The sequence below is a fragment of the Echiichthys vipera genome (assembly GCF_963691815.1).
Source record: "Echiichthys vipera genome assembly, chromosome: 20".
Classification (NCBI taxonomy): Eukaryota; Metazoa; Chordata; class Actinopteri; order Perciformes; family Trachinidae; genus Echiichthys; species Echiichthys vipera.
Window position 1 is genome coordinate 19,332,982 of NC_139845.1, and position 22,907 is coordinate 19,355,888.

The following is a 22,907-nucleotide window of genomic DNA, read 5'->3' on the forward strand; positions in this document are numbered from 1 at the left end:
TTCCCTGCTTGCAAACATTAACATTTCCATCTTAACATTTACATGGTATATCCAGCAGGGAGCAGGATAACAGCAAGTTTGGACAACCTGCTACAGCAGTGGTGTTTTTAAGCATTTACAGTATATCTAATATAAATGATTGTACGTATACACTATATAGATAAAAGATGCTGCACACAGGTGGGATAGAGTCTACTGTCTCCACCTCATTTCCTGTAATCCTGTGACAGGAAGGATAAGTTCATTTCCTGCAGAAATCTTTTTTTTTTTAGTTTTAACAGGCACGAGAAAGCTGCGCTCACTCCTCAGCGCACAATCCGTGACCCTGTACTCACCATCAGCTCCTGCAGTGACAGATCCAACCACAGAAGTCATCAGTAGGTGTGTCCTCCAGTGTCCTTGAGTTGACCCAGGAGCTGAGTGCTAAAAGGCCGTCCTCACTGCTCTGAAATTATAGATCATGTCCCTTTTTGATACAGGAATAACAAAATATAATATAATATCTTTGTCAAAAAAAAAGACAGAAGAATATTAACACTGCTCACATGTTCTGCCCATAAGAATCCTTGGGGGCAAGTCATATTAAATGTGGCTTGGCTGCGTTTAATCATCTATCATATATAGCTGTTTTACAACAATTTAACAAAACATCGCGGATGCCACCATACATTTGAGCTGATCTCAGCTGGCAAAAATGTCAAATAAGGCCATATTTTAATGCAAGCAGGAAATCTTTTTTCTCTGATCCGAGACTCTAGTTTTACATGTAAGCTGTCCAAGAGACTATTACACATACATCCTTATTTCCCCTGTATAAGAGCGTAGCATAGGCACATTTTATTCTATATCTATAACCTTTGAATGTCTTCTTTTTATTTAGTTGTTATTGTTAAATTGTGTGTATTCTTTCTGTGTTTCTGTGTATATTTGCATATTCACTAAGTACTGAATCACCATGTCAAATTCCTGGTATGTAATCTGTTACATACTTGGCAATGAAGTTGATTGCGATTCTGGTTCTGAGTCAATGATTTGTGGTCCTTATGGAGCTGGTCTACAACAGCGACAATCATTTTTGGCATTGACAAATAAAATTTGGCTTTGCAAAAGGAAACACAGAAAATGAAAAAAAACAGACATTAAGAAATATTTAACCCCCCCAAGCTCCCCTTTCCACAGCTAAACAGTTACAGGAAGTTGAAACTGGAAAAACAAAGAGAAAAGGAGGGACACAAAGACAAAACAGTGACATGGAAAAAAAATTGCTCATTGAAAAAAAAATCAGAATGTGAAAAAAAGTTTTAAAAAATGTTTTAATGCCTGTATTTTATTTTTTAAGTGGAACTTTTTTCAATGTTTCCTTTTTAAATGTCAAATTTTACGTCTATGTCAAAACCCACTAGCACTGTTCGAGCTCCACAGTATTGGTTCTCTATTAGACGTTGTCATGATTTCTGACAGCCCCTGAAGGCGGCAGTGGTGCGTTCACGCCCCTTGAAACCCCTCCTCCCGCTGCTGGAGTAAATATGTGGAGTATGTGGCGTTGCGGGGTCAGTGTAGTAGCGTCTGCGGAGGAGCCGCGGGGTTGTCTGGACTTACCGTGAACACGTTCAGCCGGAGCAGAGCCACCATCGCATCCACACCTTGCCCGCTTTATAAACATCTACTTTCAGGTAACTTTGTTGAAGTTTCGCGCATTATGGGATAGATTTCACTTTGGCACTTTTAATGAACGTTACTTACTCATATAAGATGTGTGCGGTGAGGAGCAAGTGTGTCCAAATGTAAAGTTAGTGTTTCTAATACTGTGTTTAACAAACTAAAGCTTCAGGGGAACTTTTACAATTAGCTGCAAGTTCTGAGTAAGTGTGTTTACTTTTGCCTTATAGTCTCAGAAATGTTAATAATTTGGATAAAATGGTGTGTTTTTGCAGTTATAGACGAGAAAAATGAAGTTTAAAAAGGGCAGCAGTTAGCTAACTTAGCTAATAAAAACTCCGTTTAACATTAAAAAAACTAGCTAAAACTAACTAAGTTAAATTATCAGTCTAACATGTAAAACAGTAAAGGGTAACGTTAGCCTAAAAGCATGCTAGGCTGAATACATTGATATTTACAATGGTATAAGCATAGACATGGACTGTCTATGGGTGTAAGGGCTGGAAGAAAGCCACACTGTGAACACACTCCACTATGAATTAAAGTCCTGCATTCAAAACCTCACTAAAGTAAACATAGACATACATGTAATCAGTACAAATGTAGTCAAAGTACTTAAAGTAACAGTATGTATAGTGCAGTAAAATGTTTTCCTATCATCTGATCATTGTGGATCCATATCCCTGATGCATTAATGTGGATATTGCATTTGACTGATGTAGATGTTGCTCATTTTAACTCGTTTATATCCTGTTGGCTAGTTTAATCTACAGCAAAGCATCATGTTCTCTAAGATCATCATGTGTCTGTAGCCTGGCTGTCTCTTCATGTTTTCAGCTTTGTGGCGATGCATTTTCAAGCTGATCCGAGAAGGGTAAGGTTTTTGTCTCAACCATACTCTACGGGGGAATTGTTGGGTCTGTGTAAATCATAAATAAGTCATAGAGTGTGGTCTTTACCTACTCTGTAAAACATCCTAACTTTTGTTATGATTTGGCACTATAAATACAATTGAATTGAATTGAATCCGAGAGGCTTTTTAAAGACTTTATTTTGCTTAACATAGGATGCTTTCTGTACACATCAAGGGGGACTTCAAATGAAGAGTAAAAAGTACAATAATTACCTCAGATGTTGATGATGAAAGTTACATAAAGGGGAAATACTCAAGTAAAATACCTCGACTTTGTACTTACTAAAATGTACTTAGTCACATTCCAACACTGGATAACATTAGTTATAACAGGTTAATGCTGCGTTTTGTTTCCATGGTGACATTTTATGTAATGTTGCAGTGAGATAATAATAATGATAATAATAAACCCTCTGTTCCCATGATGTACCCCGCTTCCTAAACAGTTAAAGACATTGTTGTTTTTTACCATCTCAGTGATGTAAAAGGGCCTGGGGAAAAAAAAATTAAATGAACTTCAACTAAAAATCAGAAGCACTAATGTATCCCAGAGTTTCCGCGGGGTCCAGTGAGTCACTCTTACAATCATAAAATGTCATTAGTCTTGGTTCAGTGGAACATTAAAGTTTCCAGTCATCAGTAAAATGATCTCAAGGCTGTTTCAGATTCTTTTTGAGGGTACAGACTCCTGAAAGAAATGTGACAGTTTAAAGACATTGAATACCAGCACAAATATGGTTCTTTATCAACTTCAATCTAGAAATACAATAATTGAATTAAAGACAAGGATCCATAATCTTGGTGTAGCAATAACCGCTGAACTCTGTGAAACTTTAGATTTACTGTGGTTTCTGTCAAAGGAGGCTAAACTTCAGCTGGGTCGCTGGTTTGTACACTTTAACGCCAAACTTTTCATCACACCCCACCCCTGAGGGACCTGTGGGGACCTTTTGATCCGCTGTCATGCTCGGACCTGTCTCTAATCCAGCTGGGAGGAGGACAAGATTAATAGTTTCTACTACTTTGGCTTTTCCTTTCAATTAGTTAAGAATAACCGCTTTTTAATTTTAGTCTCCCAATTATGATATGACAGCAGGCTCGCTTTGCGGTGATACACAGGGAAAGTCTTAAAATGTTAAATCCAGCCCTTATGGAACCTCACTCACGCCCTCTTGACACATTTTTAAAGGCGGCTGAGTCTGTAATTAGAACAAATGCACATGTGAGTCAGGGAGTGAATGGGGACGTCCTTTGGGCTCTGTGTGGTAACAACAGTGTTTATTTCACGCTCACACTTCTTCTTTGCTGTTTGTGTTTGTACGCTGCAGCCACGGCCCATCAGACAACAAAAGCCCTCAGGCACGGCGCCCCGAAGCATTCCGTTGGGTATTAGTCTGCTCTGCTGTTCAGGCCGACCTCTTTTGCATTGTTTTTCACGGTGGTAGTGCTGGAGCAGTGGCTTTCAATTCAAACATGTGACATTAGAAATCAAGCAATACAGGTTCCTTAAAGACAGGAACATGGGAATGAGCAAGACGCTTCTCTCCATCATTTATACAGTTGATGTGCCTTTGAGCTAAGGCTAAGCTAATGTTCTATCCCCATGTAGATCATGTCACATCTCGATAACAGTTTAAAAAGTTGCTGTTATTGTCAGTTTGTCTCAAACTGATCCAGTAAAGGGCCGCTGTGGCTGCAGGTTTTTATTCCAACCAAGCAAGAACACACCTGATTTGACTTATTTAACCAACTGAATCGCCTTCACACAGTTGATTTGTTGGATCAGGTGTGTTCCTGCTTGGTTGGAATGAAAACATGCAGCCACAGCGGCCCTTTACTGGATCAGTTTAAGACACCTGCAAGTTTAGACAATATAATTGTGTGTCACAAAATCTACATAGGATTATTATTTATAAGATAAATTATCAAATTGAATTATCGCCCAGCCCTACTTTGATCAACGTTGGGGCGTTACTAGAGAGCAGCTCCCCCCAGTGAAGAAGGGTACGCTGAAAAGCATCAATGCTCATTTTAAGGTCATCTCTTACTTTTTGAATGAGGCCTGAAAAAGTCCTTTTGGTTTCCAAGGTCCAGATGTGGACATAAGCCCCTCATATCTCTATATATCTCTCTATCTCTCTTCGTAGAACCACAACAATGCCAAACTGGGGAGGAGGCAATAAGTGCACAGCGTGCCATGGGACTGTTTACCACGCTGAGGAGGTGCAGTGTGACGGGAAGAGTTTCCACAAGTGCTGTTTTCTCTGCAGTAAGTAGTCCGTCTGTAACAGCTTACTATAGCAATGTTTCTGAATGTTTTAGTCCAGAAAGTAGAAGTAGAATATATTTTATGCAACTGCTAACCTTTTTTCAAAGTGTACACCTAGATCAGGTCACTCATAGGGAATACTACCGACACAGTGGTATGGTGTGCTCTGCAGCTGATTGCATCAATTGTTTTTAACATGAAGCCTGCATTAGGACACAACTGAGGACATGGAGTTTAGGTTATGGGAAGTGTAGGATAATACAATTTTGTATTTTTTTATTCACCCCAGAGGGGAAATTGTTCTACAAAAGAGGGGGTACATCACATGAGGGTGAATTAAAGGTTGTTTCTTAAATGTGTGATTGAATATGTGCTTATTCAAAGATAGTGTAATGAAGTGATGACGACTTTAAAACAGTGCAGGTATTATCAGCTGTGACAGCAACACTGGGATAGTTTTCATCTTGTGAGTTTGTGTTTGTCGTCATGGAGAAATAGTCGTAATAGTAGTAGTCTAAGTGTTTATACAGTATGTTTGTCTGTTTGTCCATCTGCCCCAACAATGCAAGAAACATTGTAGTTAAGAAACATTGTAGGTATGTCACTGAGATCGAAATCAAGATTGAGTTTGAAAAAAGGGAGTGGTCCAAGCCGGGGCGCTGGACAAAAAGGGGAATAAATAACAAAAACAAAACAAACAACAACAAATGAAAATCGCCCCAGAATTTCACAATGGGTTCATTCCTACTACGGCCTAAAAGTCAGGATATGGCAATAGTAAAATATATATAATATGCAATATAAACCAAGTTCCTTTTGTCCTTGTGACATAGCTGTGCATGAGTGAAAGACTGTTTTGAAGTGTCTTGGTGGAGTAAGCTATGCTGAATTTAGATTTGAGATGGCCTACTGAAAAGCCGCTCATTCACAAACCACGACCTACAGGAATCAAACCCGGCCGAACAACTGAGAAGTGCTGTGAAAAAGGTCACTTGAACACTGAAAGTTAATACATAAAGCCAACTCTTGAGTCTCAGATGTCTAACTTAACCTAAAAAAAAAAGCAAAGAACGTCTCAGACATTGTGGTAGCTGATGCCTAACTTTGCCAAAAGTCTTAAATGTAATTATGTTAACGTAAGACTTGCCAGGAGCAGATATTTCATCAACCTGCACATATTGTTTGTATTTCTAATATCGTAAAGGACATGGATTTGACTGTTTTTGCTGTGATAACCTTGGTTGAAGCTGCAGAGAGCCGTGAAAGCTCAGGGACAGAAACCATCACAGGGAGAACGCTGGTAAACTGACCTCTCCACAGCTCATCGGAGGAAGCTTGTCCTCACATTTCCATCACTGGTCCTCGGCTGTGTATACCACACTGTGTCATTGTCAGTTTGTTGGACGGGTGGACAGTTTTCCTGCTTCTAAACTGTACTAAAAATGCCAGTGAAGATGTTCCAGCAAAGACCAGAGACAGGATTGTACAAACACTTTCATTTAGCTGCTATCAAAGCAACTGGAGCCACAAAAGATGAGTTAATTTTTCCGGGACTTCCCATACAACGGCAGCTTTGTCCGTCACTCCCACTGAGGACATGATGGGCGAGGGGACTCGGTGTCCTTGGCCCACCTTTGCCCTTCCCTCTAGTTTCTCAGTCTGACATTCACCACTTGTCATTTCTGCGTATGAAAGGCAGCTATTTGACAGAAATGTCACACAGTTAAAAACAGAGCGTCATATAACTCCAGTACACTTACTGGGGCTTTATCTTTAAGATTTGCTTATACTCCGTGCCAGCAGCTGCAGCACATGAAGAATAAAGATCTAGCTGGAGCAAATGGGACGTGGAAATACTCCTGACAGAAACTCAGACCATAAAAATTGGTAAAGGGACTATGAGGATTTAGGAGCGATTGGACATACGGAAATCTTGTAATAAGCGCACAAAGCTTTCATTTCGAAAGTGTTACAAGATCAGAGAGAAGTGACGTGAGCGGAGACATTCTTCAAGCCGAGTTGTGTGAAATCTTAAACCAGTATCAGAAGCTCTCATAGTGGCAGGCAGTGTGTGAAGAATTCAACTAATCCCAACGGCCAGTGTGCAGTCTTTAAACCACTGTGATGCTTTTGTTGTTTCAAACAGTGAATGCGTTTTTTACTTTTCTGTACAAACCTGCCAAACGGTATAATTCCTCTAAGTGAGAACACGTCTGACATGGACATTCTACATGCGTGAAAGAGAAACGGGGGAAAATATCCGCACCTGATTGGTCGGACATTGTCTGGAGTTCATATGAGAAAACGGCTCGAGATTCACTCGTTTTAAAGCGAGCTTTGTTCAGCTTTGTTCACACGTAACTCCTCTCTGTTTGTCTTTAGTGGTCTGCAGGAAGGGCTTGGACAGCACCACACTGGCTATTCACGACCAGGAGATCTACTGCAAGTCATGCTACGGGAAGAAGTACGGCCCTAAAGGCTACGGCTACGGTCAGGGGGCGGGGACGCTCAACATGGACCGAGGAGAGCGGCTGGGAATCAAACACGAAGAGTAAGCCGTGCTGCTGATTATCATGACATCCAGATGATTATTTCAGCCTACATGGAACTGAAGCTGTCTGCTAAAGTACGCCGTGTGGTCAGGAGTCATATACGTATTAAATGGTATTACACAACACTGGGAAATCAATAACGTCATGCAGTCCATCATAACTGTAGATGCAGTTGCTCAGTTGTGTTTGTGTCTTCCTGTTGATATCTTGTTTTGTCAGAGCTGTGTTGCAATGTTTCTCTCCGATGGGACGATAAAAAGCAGCTTAAGATCAAATTTAGATACAGTTTGACAGTAAAGTCCTGCAGTGCCACCAGTAACTACTGAGTTATTTGCTGTGGGTGTGTTTTTAGCAAATTTATAGATTCAGTTCAGCACAAATGACATGTTGAAATGTGTGGCATTTATCACACAGAGGTTGCTGAGGTCAGTGACTTCAGTGGCACTGGGTGTATTTATGTTGTGGCTGCTGCCTCTGACAGAGCTGTTGTCCCCGAACACTAAACAGCATGGATTTATTGAGCTGAAGTCGAAATAGTTTATGAATATATGTCATATACAGACATGTTTAAAATGCCTAAAACATTAAAACTGGATTGGATTTTTGCCTTTATTGTTCTCCACCAGTATAGCACCAGAGAGCAGTGTGAACATGAGTCAGTAATAACTAGATGAGTGGGTAAATGGCAGTCAGAACCCCACTTGGTGGTTTACCAGGTTACCCTCTGCTCTTCCCCGCCTGCTGCTGCTCTTCCCTGCATCCTTTTCTGTTTCTCACTGCCTGAACTGTGGAGAGGAGAAAAGGAACATTGATGGAGTATTGGCATATGATAGTCTTCCTCTTTAACAAATCCAGCTCGGCTGCAGCAGCTCCCTGCTGGTTTGGTGAACGGCATGGATCAAAAGGCAAAGTTGAAGTCTTGGAGTAATTATCCAAGAGGTTAATACATCATCTAATAAGTCAGGGTCAGCCAGCCTGCAGTAGAGGCCCTACGATGGGACGGCTCTACGGTCTGGGCACACTGCAAAAACCACATCAACTTCTGGGACATGAAGAGTGACTGTGTATCCTTATATACATGTGATGTGAAAACACCCAAAACAGGCAGGAAAACACAGAGCCACACACAACTGCCATGAGTGTTTACTCCTGCCTCAGATGTCAGGTGATGGCTGTTATGAAAGAGTTTATTATGTAAGCAGTAGGATCCCGCTTTCCCTCCTCTCTGTCCTCTGGCACAAAAGGCTTCATTCAGGGGCCACTGGGGCTGGCAGTCACCCTCCGGTAAGCACCGCACCAGGGCCCCAAGGTGCCCTGCTCACTTTCCCACCACTGGCTGAGGACCGAGAGAGCCGCAGTGGAGGAGCAGGGTGTGCCAGGTTTATTTCTGGTCTTTTAAACATGGTATTGCAATCATTTATAAAGTAGTCTCAGCAGGTATAGATTGATCTAAGACTTAATGTTTAACTGATGCATAACTACGGTAGTTACTAAGGTATTTATTACTGCAGATGTCATTGTTTTGGGTCACTACTTAGTTAATGAGTCAATGGTTTCACAAGAGTGGGTTCTGGTACAGAAGAAGTTTATTAATTCCAAAATCAGATAAGTGTTTTTACAGAATGATGGGTTCAGGCTTCAGGCAAAAATAATGAGATATTTGGAGATAATGCTGTAATAAGTTTTGTTACGTTGTTTCTCCCCCAGGACACAAACTCACAGACCGACCACCAACCCCAACCCATCCAAATTTGCCCAGAAATATGGAGGTTCAGATAAATGTGCCCGGTGCGGAGACTCCGTGTATGCAGCTGAGAAGATCATGGGGGCAGGCAAGGTGAGATCTTCTACTCTCTGGTTTACATTACACACCAGTGATGCATGCTTTCAGATTGCTTGTTTTATCTTACCAATCCAAACCCTCGAGATATTATGAACTATGCATGTCCTATGTCACAATCTTAATGCAGAATGGAACTGGGTTTTTCAGCATAAACGCCCCGTCTCACAATGTTAACGAGAGAGAAAAATCGTTTGTATATTCGCCCTGTGATTCGAGTCCGTTCCAAAACGTCATGTTCCGTGGCCCGCGCTACACCCTTCCAACAAGCTTCATTAAAATCGTGCCACAAGTTTTTCCATAATCCCGCTGAAAAACAAATCAAGCTGTGGTGGAGGTAACTTTTGTATGGATTAGCATGATTTTTTTTTTTTACAAATATTCATGGTCTCATGAGGATGAAAGCCACTGACTTTGGGGATTAACTGTCAGCATCTATCAGATAAGTTAGCACAGGATTTTAGAGACATTCTTGGCTCCCAGAGGACACGACTTTGACGATACTTGAGGTTGACAGACGTAGTTTGGGATGAAAAATGTCAACATCTATTGGCTGGATCACCATGGAATGTGGTGCAGACATTCGTGTTCCCCTCAGGATGAGGTGTGATCCCTTGACTTTGGCTGGGCAGTACATCAATATTATATGCCTGTGAATGTTCTCATTTGTCCAGGTCATTGTTATCCTCAAGGCAATTTCAATCAAAAGCAACTGGACTTGGTCTTGGTTATTTGGTTATTAAATAACCAAGTCCAGTTGCTTTTGACTGACATTGCTTTGAGGATCAATATTATATCAATACTGTGATATGAGACAGATATCTTCACAGATTGTGGATATCCTAATATGTTTCTTTTCCTGGTTCTAAGGGCTTTGTGACTGTAAAGTGATCATTTTCTGAACTAACCAGACTGTTCCAGCTGTTCTGACTGATTATCAAAAGAAGAAGAAGAAAGAATCCTTTATTAATCCCGCAAGGGGAAATTCAGTTTTTTATTTATTATATTATTCACATTACACACACACAGGCCCAAAATACACACACATGCACAAACAGGATCTATATACATGCAATTAATGGAGAGATGTCAGAGCGAGGGGGCTGCCAATGGATCGGCACCCTGAGCAGTTTGGGGTTTGGTGCCTTGCTCAACAGCACCTGGACAGTGTCAAGGTGATGAACTGGCACCTCTCCAGCCACCAGTCCACACTCCATTCATGGTCCACACAGGGAGTCGAACTGTCGACCCTACGGTTCCCAGCCGAGTCACCCTCGCAGTATTTGGTCAGAATGACCAAATATAAACAAAAGGCTCAGCTGTACTTTGAGTTTAGTGATAATCAGCACTTTAGCATGATAATCTGCTAAACTAAGAGGGTAATGTGGTAAACAGCATATCTGTTAAAACATCAGCATGTTTACACTCTCCATTTGATCATGTTAGCACGCTGACTCCGAGTTTTGTTTGGTAAGGATTTAAACAAGACGTTTGAGTATTTTAGTTATGGATCATAATCTTTTCAGCATTTTGGATCATTGTTCATCTTCTATCTGGGACACAACTGACAGCAAAGATGTGTTTGAAGAAAAACACACTTTGGATACAATATGCACTGTCAGGCTTTTAAATCAAGGCAACTGCCAACATCTTAGCCAAAGCAATTATTAGGCTTTCACATTTGGAGCCAAGCTGCAAAAATTATGACTCTAGGCTAGGGTGAAGATTCATTTATTGTCATTACAGCACTGTCTGAGTATAGTCAGTGTACAACTAGGCCGTGCCTGAAATCTGACCTGATACCACAACCTTTAAGGATGTGCTCCTGCAACTCTTTTCTGGGGTTTTTCTTCATGATGACATAACTTTAATGTTTTTCACAGGATTTCAGCTGCAGTGTGGGTTATGATAACCTTTCAAATGAAAAGTGTGTATTCAACTTTACAAAACCACCATCAAATACAGTTTTAGCATAAACAGCCCCAACACAAATCCAACCTCTAACCCAGGCGGTGGGGCTTCCTTTAACTCCACGGGAGCACGGTCGACATCGCACATATGGCTTGACTGGATTGAACACATGTTTTTTATAGGGCTGAACCACACGCAGGAGGTTTGGTGTGGTCTCTCCTAATGAGAGAATACAAATACTGTTTGAAGCCATTCCATAAAAAAAAAGTTTGGATGAGAGCTTCCTAACAGCTGGGGCTAATCCTGTGAGCCTGTCTGGACACTCGGGTTCTGGCAGATGTTAAAGACCTGGATTTACAGTAGATGAAGTCATGAGACGTATCAGCAGGATGTAAGCAGATGAAAGCCTGTCAGAGAGCAAAGATTTCCTTTTAAACGAGGAGTGATGCGTTTCCTGGATTCACACATGAGCTGTTTTATAGCAGGTGACGTCATCGCGCTGTTAATGTGTTTCCTAAAGGGAGGGAATCTATGAGGCTTCGTTCACCGGCCAAAGCATAACCTGTCATTTTCTTTTTCAAGACACTCAGAAAGGCCCCCAGGCGGCTTTGACGGGATTTGACAAAAGAAATGATGACATACGCTCCAAGAAACATCTGCTATTATCAGCTGTAAACAGCAAACTAAATATTTTTGTCTGATTATTTAAAAAGGTATATTCAGCATAAAAGCACAAAAACAAACCTGAACAGCCGCCACTGTAGGTAGACGATTCAAATTCTCTTTTCTCCTCGTAGCCGTGGCATAAGAACTGCTTCCGCTGTGCAAAATGTGGGAAGAGCCTGGAGTCGACCACTCAGACTGAGAAAGATGGAGAAATCTACTGCAAAGGTGAGATAAAACATCTGAAATTACACTAAAGATGTGTAGTCTTTATCACGGCTTTACAACAGAGGGCCAGAATAATACAAGGTGAAACAACATCTGCATTAGCCAACACACGTATGCAGACCAAGAGTAGAATAAATCCACCATGCAACACTGAGGACTCTGCTGCTGCACAGAGATCCGGCAGCAACACATTTTCTCACTTTAAAGTAAAGTTCCGGTGTAAAACCCTCCCAGGGTCTATAATAAAATACACTCATCAAATAAGCCATCAAGACTTTTTTTTCTTGTAACAACTATTAACGGAGACATCCCGGACAGTCGCTAACAGCTAAATGCTGCTAACACTGATTAGCTCGGGGCAGCACAGTGAAGGCATGATAAGAGTCCCTACACATTAATCGAAGCACCAATGGGCTCCTTCCTTTTGGATAGAATTTGGTAATCCACTTGAATGGACTTAACTATGAGAGGAGCTGGTACAGGGGCCAGTAGGTAAGTCTTTAAAACACTCTTTTAATAAACTCTGGGTTCACTAACTACACTGTTGGTGCTTTGTTTTCTGTGTAGGGACTCTTGTCATGCAGCTGCAGAGGTCTGCTGTTATTTTGAGCAGTATTAGTGGTTAAAAAGACGTTTGAATGCCTTCACCTTGCTGCCCCGAACTAATCAGCGTTATTCGCATTTGGCAACTCTACCGGATTTCTCCGGTAATAGTTGTTATAAAAAAAAAATTGTCTCGATGGCTTATTTGATGAATGCTGAAAACGACCCTGTGAGGATTTTATGCCGGAAATTCACTTTGGTCCCATAATGTAAAAAGGGAGATTTCTATGTCTTTACATTATAAAAGCAGGTTAAGGTGCTATGTAAATGTAATGTGAAAGGATCAAAACACTCAATCCACTGAGAAATGAACATAGAACCGCATTCAGGAACTGCGTCTTTAAATGAGAACATAGGACTTCTGTGCGGTTGTGATGTCTCATTGTCATTATGAGCATGTTAACGTTAGCATTTAGCTACAGCCTCAGAGACTCCTATAACAAGACACTCAGAGGACCTTTGACACCTGCTTATAAGAGGAGTCCTGCATTCTAAGGAGAGCAGCTCTTGCTGCTGAGTCACTGCTGTCAGCTGATGTGATCATATCAGCTAAAACCGAGCTGGATGGACTGACTCATGTACCAACGAACAAAAGACACAAACATGGATGAGTTCTCTCACATTTGGTGTGTTGGTTCGGCTCGATCACACTGGCCTTGTTGAGCTTACGGAGTGGCTCACTGTCCACCAGACTTTAGTGGGCAGAAACATGTGCAGCCTGACCTCCAGGGACCTCTCCCTCCTCATCAGCAAAATTAGATGGGATGGTTAAGTTAAACAGGAGACACAGACAAACACACACACACGCACACAGCTGTCAGCAGATGGTTGTTTGCTCAGTGTCATACTGAAACCTTGTTATGATGAAGAGGAATGTTGCATCTCAGCTCTAAACCCAAACCCAAACCGGCCAGACTCTGCTGCTATCAGTCAGTGGTTTGGAGACGTCCTGCAGCTGGGTATTGTTTCTCTAATCATGAATGTTTTAAAGACACATGTGGACAGAAAGAGAAAGCTACAACACTTCAACATTTTGTTTTAAAACTGCCCTGGAGTGGTTTTCAGAAAAATATTTCATAAGTCACAAGTTCTGCACCTCATGGTTTCGACCACATCCAGAGCTTATTTTTTTGTGTGTTAGAGCTGGGAAACCGTTCCTCTAAGCTGGAGACCCTTTTTATCCATCAAAAACCAGCTGTGACTCACCTCAATACACTGGATCAGAGGTCATTGGTTAGTGGCGCTCCAAGAACCCAAATCAAACCACAGTCCAAGTATAGTCCAATCAGAGAGACATGCTGCGACGTTCTCCTCATCTTCTGTCAAGAGTTAATATATTGAAGTCAACTACTCCCGATGCACTGACTGTTAAACATCCAATCTGACCGTACCCAGGTGTGAATCCCACTTCATCATAATTGTTTATTCGCATATGGTAACGCCCCCTAGACAAAATATAAGGCTAGGTGTCAAAACATTGCCACCGCACAATACTCTGTTTAGATGGTTAAAATCTTGTTTTTGTGTGGATGAGCCACAAAATTGACTGTTTCCATATAAAAACATTTAAAAGTCCCATGTTTTCATTTTCATACTTGTACTTTGGGTTTCTACTCCATGCTTTATTGTTCAAAAAACACATTCTTTTTCTGATACTGTGTCAGAATACACCTGTTTTCTCTCTCTCTGAAACGCAGTTCAGCGCCCGTTTCTCTGTGTGAAATCACAACTGCACAGAAGTCGGCTCGTCTAAAGTCACAGTTGTTGAACACGGACTGTGTTCATTTCTCTGTGGATTGAGCGTTTTCATATTTTCACAGTATTTATATAGTTATTATATAGCACCTATACTTTCTTTGTTATAGTTATTTATTACATACTTGCAAGATGAAATCTACAAGTTAGCCAGATGCTTGAAGAAAGCATTGGAGAGGAGGGGGAAAAAGCTCTTTAACATGATGTAGATATATATATGTGTGCGTGTTTATGTAAATATGTGTGTGTATATATATATGTATATATGTCATGATTAATATGTTTTCAAACGATAAAACATCACTGGATGAGAAGAATGAAGGAGAAGAGCAAACAGGTTTTTGATCGACTTCAGTGAGAAATGAAATATATACAGTATATCTAAACATATCTATAGTTGTGTCTTGTAATCCCACGAGGGATGGGCCACATTTGGGAGGACATAGAACTGAAAACTAAACAACATAATTCACACACTGGTGAAGTTTCTTCCCTGTCATAATATTTTTTCCTTATCTGTTCAATGTCATCACAAAGCAGCCAGTTTTATTTACTGACACCTCCTCGAACACTTGAAATGTTTTGAAAAGATGTTTTTCATCGGTAATGTAAGGATGTCGTGTTGGACCAATACAATCTGCAGCTTGTTTACTCTCCCCTCTTTCCCTCCACAGCGTGTTACGCCAAGAACTTTGGACCCAAAGGGTTTGGTTACGGCCAAGGAGCCGGCGCCCTGGTGCACGCTCAGTGATGGCTCAACGGGATCTCTCACTGCTTTCACACATTCCTCTGTCTGACATCGACCAGTCCTTCTCTTGTTTTCTCCCTCACGTGTTTTTATGTTGAAGTAGGCACTCATGATACAAATAAAAACATTAACAACCCACGTTGTTCACATTTGACTGTATTTTATTATTAAAGCCATTAAAACTGAACCATGCCCATATGTTTACATCTGAAGCGGAGTTACAGTGATGTCTGAAGGTGGGCAGAGAGGCACTGGAGATGATTATGTGCTTTATCTTTTTTTAAATTTTATTTTACTATCCCACATGGTGAGGTGAGAGTGGAGACAGAACAGAGAGGCTGCTGGAAGAACTAGTGCTGAAACGGCTTTGAAACATGTCCTGGGTGAGTTGCGAGTGCTGAACTCCGCCCTAGAAAAACAATAACACAAGTCCGCATTCACCTCCTGTCACTTGAAAAGACATTATTAGAACGCAAGTGGTTAGTTACTGATATGAAATCAACGTTTGACTGTTAAAGCACGCAGAAAGTAGCTGCTGTGTTGTCTTTGTAGGGCAGAAATGACATCAGTGGTTGGTTAGCGAGATGGGGGGCTTGAAACACGGGGGCCACGACATAACCACCCCCCCTTCTGATGATGCAAACATGAGGCCCAAAAGTTCTGGAGGCCACCCTAATATAACCTCCCTCTTCCCTTAAAACTATTGCATGATCACATTTCAGCATTTAGAAAACAAACAAACAAAAAATTGGCGTCTGCCTTAGTTCTCTAGTGTCTTTGCTTTACAATTTGTACATCCAGTGGTATAACAAACCCAGCGGTATATGACATAGAAATTAAAAAAACCCTTTAGGATGACTACAGAGTCCACAAGCATGGAACGTTCAAATATATTACACACTTGCACGGGAGGGCCCGACTGGAGATCTCGCAACCTGAAAGAAAACTTTCAGTGAACGCACTGGATTTGAATGAAAGAAACTAATTAAAAAAAAAAAAGAAAAACAACAGACAAATGAACGTAATGCAGAAAAGTACTTGCAAATACTTAACATTCACTATATACAGACGGGTGGCTTGCCGGGCTGTCACCGTGGTGATGACTATGGGGTTGGGTTGAAGGGGGGCGGGGGGGCAAGACAAGAGCCCAGCTGTCCCAAGCATCGTACATGCAGTGGAGTTTGTTGGTGGGGGAAATGGAAGGGGTTAAAATGCCTATAGACAGCAGTGTCGGACATCACTAAAAGCTACAGTCATACACTTGGAGTATAGTCACTTGATTTTCTTCTTTCCGTCTGGTTGAAAGAAACCCTCACCCCCCCCGAACTCAAAAATAAAAAATGAAAGTTTCCAGGAGCACCTTCGACTAACACTGACGAAAAGAAAAATGGTTACGGAGAAAGATCATGTTTATGTACAGGTGCACATTCTTTACACTTCAGTCCGTCCTGCTGCTTCTGCTGCTTCTGCTGACTGCGGGGGTCCAGACAGGAAGTGGTGGGGGTTGGCCACGTCCGACGAGCCCCTCCTCCTCTGTGTAAACAATGGGAGCGTCGTGGTGAAGCGGCGCTGCTGGGCCCGTGTGTTCAGTAACAGCCAAAAACAAAATGACTACAAAAAAAAAATTAACGATCAGTGCAATGTTGTAGGCAGACGAAAGACAAACAAACCAAATAAGACTTTACAGCTTTTTAGAGAAAAACACGTATGGAATGAACCTTTCTTGTAAACGCGTCTGTCCTTCGGCCGCGTTCTGAATTTCCTTATACTCTGCTGTTAATAAATACTCCTGTCTATATAGAGTTTTACGGTAAAGTTCCAGGGCTTCCATGTCAAACAGCTATTTGTTTAAGATTTTTTTATTATTATCATAAAACCCTACTCAGCTAAAATGGTGAATGTAAAAATGATGGCGCTAGAACATACTTTATCTATAAATAGTTTTAAAATAAATATACCTGTATCACATTGTCTGTAGGATATTTTCAGTCATGTCTACGGTGGATCGTCGCTGAAGGAGTCCCAGTTCATGCACTTAATCCCGCGTTCGTGCTGCACGGCGACAGTTTCCGGGTTATTACTTATGGATATCTCCTAAAAACGTCGCCCGGCAGCTTTATCCCGGCAGGTGAGAAGTCGGACTCCTCCAGCGGCTCCGCCTGTGACCCAACACTTTCCGAGTTCGACTACCTTGGCAAATCCTCGTCGACTCTGCTCAAAATTTGTCACGGTGCAAAATCAAAGACCTTAAAAAGACATTCCCTTATCTCTATTATACTTAGAAACATAGTCATGGATTGAAAACAAACAAACAAAAACTCTTTCCTTCAGCTTCCCTGGCCACCTCAGGTAATTATCTCAGGAACAGCGGAGTTCCTGAACCAATCAAAAACAAAAAAAAATGCATACAGGGCACATCAACAGGGACACCATAAATAAGGATAGAAAGTGGGGAGGGGAAAGAGCGATACTGCCACTTTATGGCGCTGCTGTCTCTACAGTGTCACATCTCCGGTACAAACAGAAGAGCTTTGATTTGTGTAATTCCTCTCGTCCGTCGGCCTCCCTCCTCTCCTTTTCATGCCTGGCAGCAACGCACCGTCCAAAGGGCTCGGGAGAAGAGACGAGGTGGAGGGCTGGGATAGTAGCAGTGTTGGTACAGTAATGAAGTTTGTAGAATAGTAGTAGTAGTAATAGTAATAAAGGTGGCGTTGTGGGCGGAGGGAGGGGTGTAGGTGTGGTGTTGCCCCGTAACAGCATGCTAGTCCTGACTGATTTTTTTTTTTCCAAGTCTTTTGATCGGTGAGGGAGAGATGGTCCGAAAAAGCAAGCGCTCCCGAGAACAGCATCTCTCCGATATGAACGCCAGGGGACGGGGGGACAGGGAGGGTAATCCTTCGCAACTTTGCTTCTACCCACCGACGCCAGACTACCCCCTGCTCCCCCCGTTTTCTTCCTCCTCCTCCTCCTCTTCCTCCTCCTCTACACCAGCTGGTAGCCCGAGCCAGACGTCTGGTCGTATTCTATTGTGTACTGCGTGGTCCAGTCCACCGCCACGGGCCGGATCAGACCGCAGCAGCGGATCTCGAAGAAATCTATGAGGTTTCTGATGCAGCCGTGGCTGCAGAGAAACAGAGAGAGAGAGAGGAGGACGTCAGTGACATCAGTGTGAGGGAACGGACTCAGCGACATCCCAATGTGCTGGAAGGGTAATAGCTGACAGTACAAATACTACAATCACATATTTTTGAGGCGTGTGGATCTTTTTTACATTTGCTTCGCTTGACAGTCCGTCAGAAATTATAATCTAAAGTACAGAAACACTATAAATGGTTTCTATAGGGACTATGTAGGGACCTTTTCAAAGATGTAAACATAAACATTTGAAATGTGCCTTAGTTATTTCCTGTTGCAGTATATGCGAATGACATCAAGGACTAAGGCTGTTGCCTAGCAATGGAATTCCATAGAAAAGGTCAACCGGCTGTTAAGTCTGACAAAACACCCTTTCAAAATAGGATTTCCGGGTCCAAACGCTCCGTTGAAACAAAACAGATAACGGCCCAGTATGTGAACCATTACGATCACCTCTTTCGTCAGTTAGACACCTTTTCATCCATAAGAAAGACGTAAAATGACAATAACGTTGTTTTTTAAAAACTCAGATCTGTTCAAACAACGGGGAACGTGGCACTGCGGCGTTGTAGAAATACGAGGCTCGGAACGGCTTGGACCCGGAAATCACATTTTGAAAGGGTGTTACGTCACGTCTTAACAGCCGGATAGCTCTCAAGAGTTGTTCAGAATAAAACTGTTTACGGTGAAGCCTGCGTGCTGTCCAGAGTGACAGGGACATCGTTACTGGACATTTATTAACGCTCTGAGAATGTCAAATAAAAACCCATTCTCTTCAGTTGTATGGGGGAGGTAGAAGGTATTTTCAGATTACCTGATGGTCAGGAAAACAGGATAAGGTGTCCTGCAGTAAGCAGACAGTGTGCGGGAAAGTTTCTTACCGTTTTCAAAACCCTGGGCAAACACTGAGTGAAGCAACCCTTTCATGCGGTTACTGAAACCGGCTGAAAGGATGAGATTGAGCTCTCTGTAGCAAACAGGAGAAGGTCACTCACTTGAAGGGGCTTTCAATCGACGTGGCGGTGACTTTAAAGTGCTTGTATCGCCGAGCGTTCATCCTCTCGTTGGTGGTGATTCCCAGGGCTGCGATCTGAGAGAGGTCAAAGCAAACAGGTGAGCCAACGTTTCACAGAGCAACAGACATACGGTAAATATCCACTGAAATCCAAACCGATTACAGCGATTATCGCCAACGTCGGGGTAGAACAATCCATGCTCGCCTATTAAAAACTCAATTGTTAGTCAGTGTTAAAGTATATCTCTCAAATCCCAACTTATGCTGTACCTCTAAGTTCTATATTTTGGGCATTTATCCAGAGGACTGCTTTTTATCTTACAAAGAAAGAAAAATGGTTGACCTTTGTTTACTGCAGGCCAAACGCTGTATGGCATTATGTTGGAAGAATGTTGGCTGCCCCTCTTTTAACCACTGGTTGACTAACTTAACATCGAGCTTGGCTCTTGAGAAACTGACCATTATTGTTAGAAAGAAAGCTTCTGACTTTTATGACATTTGGAAGATGTTGCTGGAATTGTTGAAGGGTGGAGATATGGAGGTAGTGAGAGAATAAAAACATTTCATTTGTTGATGGGAGTGTACGATGTAACCTATATAAAGCATAGTATTATTAATATTAATTGAGTGTAATTGTTCTTGTTTTAGATGATTTATTTATTTTTATTTGTGTAATTTATCATTTATAGCTCCTAATTTGTTGACTAATTGTTGGTTTCATTCATCTTTTTATTTCTTTACTTTACCAGGACGCTTCGTTGGTTTGCCTTCTCTTTGGTGTTGATATTTTCATTGTTGTTTCCATTTTTGCCTTACGTTTAAACTGTTGGAGTTTGTTGTAAGAATGCAAAAACCAATAAAGATATGTTTAGAATAAAAAAAACAAAGCTCAATTGTTAATCGTAGTTTTCAACGTGTCTTTAAAGCGAGTGCAGCGAATGTGAATCCACACCTGGTAGAGCTGACACATGATGAGCACGGCCACCCACATGAAGTGGAACACGCTGTTGAGGAACATCCAGAACATCCAGGGAGAGCAGGAGGCGATCTGGGTCAGGTAGAGCCAGAAACCGTCCTTGGCGTAACTGGTGGCGCAGTGGATCCGCCAGTCTGAGGGGAGAAGACGGGAGCGCAGGAGTTAGCGGAGAAACGGATCGAGCGGGGAGAAATTTACAAGAGGTTTTTTGTTTGTTTTTTCACTCACAGGAAATGCAGCCGTACATCATCCAGCAGATCATGCAGAGCAGGAAGAACAGATAACCCATGAAGTAGCGGTGATTCCCACTTCCTATACAGGAGAAACAAGCGTGTCATGTCCCATTTAGACTGCTGCTTGGGTGGCTCTTCATTTTTCTGATGAGTTTGGTTTAAGTGAGTTATTTGATGCTGTAAAAACTGGCTGTGATTGACTCACAACTTCTACTTCCATAGCATATTTGTAATGATGCATAATTCAAATGTCTTACCTATATATTTTTTTTATTCATACAAGAGTGGTAACAAATGGAAGAGATGTGTCAACTAGAAGGTTACATTTGCCAACATATTGGCAAGAGTGTGTCTGATAACTTCCATACTGCGTGGTTCATGTCCAGGTCCCTATTCCCTTCGACTTCATAGACGCCAAAGTGCTTCCAAAGACCAATTTTCACGCCAGCGGTCGCAGATGAGATTGTGTCCATCTACTGCTGTTGCTCACGCTCAGACACCCTCACAAAAAAATCAAGAAGCAGCGTAGCTCAGAACGTAATCAAAGCACGTTTTTCACCATCCAGTGAGTTCAGCCGTAACAAAGGTGCGGACCGGCCTTACAGGTGATCATAATGTCGGGGGTTCCTACACATTTTTATTTCTAAACTCCAGACCTTTTCAGACTTAAATTTCCAGACTTCTCGGGGGATTTTTCAGTCAATACTAAACATCTGAATACCCACTGTTAGATGATTATTATGTAAATAAATGTTTTTGAAATCCAGCTTCTAACACGTACGGTAAAGTCTGACTATGTATCCCATTTTGTTGCCAAGTGATCACGAGACATTTTTACCTACGTACTGTAGCTCATATAAGTGAATGAACTCCAAACGGCGACATTGTTCCACGCGCAGCATTTTATTCAAACTAAATGCTAAAAGAGTGAAATTAACTGTGAACCTGTAACACTACAGACAGGAACAGTAGAGATGGACAATTAACCAGGAATTACAGAAGAAAACATGTCTCTGCTTCACTGGCTTTAGATGGAGTACACATACTTTTGAATAAATAAAATTATGATGAATAAAAATAAATCAGAACGAAAATGTAGACGACACGTATGGGAAAAAAATCAATAAGTGAGGATCCCAGTAGCACAGCGAACAGTTACCATGGTAACCCGACACCAAAGTTTCATATCATCTACAGGTCGACTGTGATGCGTTAGTAAACTCGTTTGGATTCGTATATTTTATTTTAGAGAGTGAGCTAATTCTTTTTTATACTCTTTTCCCTTTTTCCATTCTTATCCAAATTACTCAAATTAAATTCCACACTTTTCCATTCTGCGTAGGAACCCTGTAATGGCTGAGTGCGGTTTATTATTGCATTTATTTAAATTTAAATGCCAGGTTGACTCTTCCGCGTTGAGTTGTAATCTTTTTATAGTGATGTTTAGCAAATGATATTTACCGCTTTCACCATCACATCATTCATTTTGCACGTATGGTACTGGCGGCACGTGAGAAAAAGATCATCAAATCGTTTACAATTTATTCTCACTGGAAAATGAACATGTTATGTCCCCCTGAAACATGACAGACGATACATAGAAACCCATATGCATCATGAACTACTGTGTTTGGTATTTCAAAACTTCTTAAGAACTTTTGAAATCTTGTCCCGGGCCCCTGATCCCGATAGTATTTGCTTGTTGTTTGTTCAGACAGCTCCCACATGTGTAAAGCTTCTTCCTGACCACCTGGTTTCAAAACAAAAGTTGCACAAGCCCCCCCTGTACTCCTTCCTTCCCCGACTGTCTCCGGTCTGCTTCACAGACGCCATCTGACACAATCCTGGACACACACTCGCTTCCCTTCCAACTTCAGTTTCGGCATCTCGTCATTAATTTCTTCTGTTTAGTATTAGCAATCTAAGGTTTTATGACTGAACATGTGGATTAAAACCAACCTAAACAGGAAGACAGGCATCGGAAAATAAAATAAGTAAAATGATTTGAAATGCAACCAAACCCCTTTTCAGACCAATTTGGAGAAGTATTCATTAAAGGTATCCCAACATTTCCCTAAACCTTTTCTGTTTTGAGTTTTACCCAGAATCAATTGAGAGCGAAGCCTCAGTCAGGACACATGTTGGTTCTTAAAGTGGAATATGGAGCTGATAAAACAATTAAAAGCCACAACTCTCTGTCTAGGGAAGAAAATTGCGAGCGGCTGTTTGCTTGGAAGTGCGTGTGTTGTTGATGGCCTCGTAAATCTGCGGTGTTGTTCACATACCGACACAGTTCCCCACCCAGGGACAGTGGTGGTCGAACTTGGCGATGCAGCGGTTACACACGGCGCAGTGTTTGGACCTGATGGGCTTCCGTATCTGGAAGGAAACAGTCATAAAAAGATGA

At 41.7% G+C, this 22,907-nt stretch overlaps 2 protein-coding genes across 2 annotated transcripts in view; one reads left to right on the top strand and one right to left on the bottom strand.

The window, feature by feature from the left end:
• The first annotated feature begins 1,559 nt into the window (after positions 1-1,559).
• csrp2 (cysteine and glycine-rich protein 2) lies at positions 1,560-15,268 on the top strand. Its single transcript, XM_083934849.1, has 6 exons — positions 1,560-1,673; positions 4,720-4,841; positions 7,224-7,392; positions 9,101-9,230; positions 11,942-12,035; positions 15,068-15,268. The coding sequence occupies exons 2-6, from the start codon at positions 4,730-4,732 to the stop codon at positions 15,142-15,144; spliced, it is 582 nt and encodes a 193-aa protein (XP_083790975.1). The 5' UTR covers positions 1,560-1,673; positions 4,720-4,729; the 3' UTR covers positions 15,145-15,268.
• A 71-nt stretch (positions 15,269-15,339) lies between these two features.
• The window catches only part of zdhhc17 (zDHHC palmitoyltransferase 17), a 34,142-nt gene continuing 26,574 nt past the window's right edge, over positions 15,340-22,907 (bottom strand). The window contains exons 13-17 of the mRNA XM_083935603.1: positions 22,786-22,879; positions 20,496-20,579; positions 20,244-20,401; positions 19,272-19,366; positions 15,340-18,262 (exon numbers count right to left, since the gene is read on the bottom strand). Coding sequence (XP_083791729.1) covers positions 18,124-18,262; positions 19,272-19,366; positions 20,244-20,401; positions 20,496-20,579; positions 22,786-22,879 — 570 coding nt within the window. The 3' untranslated portion in view covers positions 15,340-18,123. The remainder of the gene's footprint in view (positions 18,263-19,271; positions 19,367-20,243; positions 20,402-20,495; positions 20,580-22,785; positions 22,880-22,907) is intronic.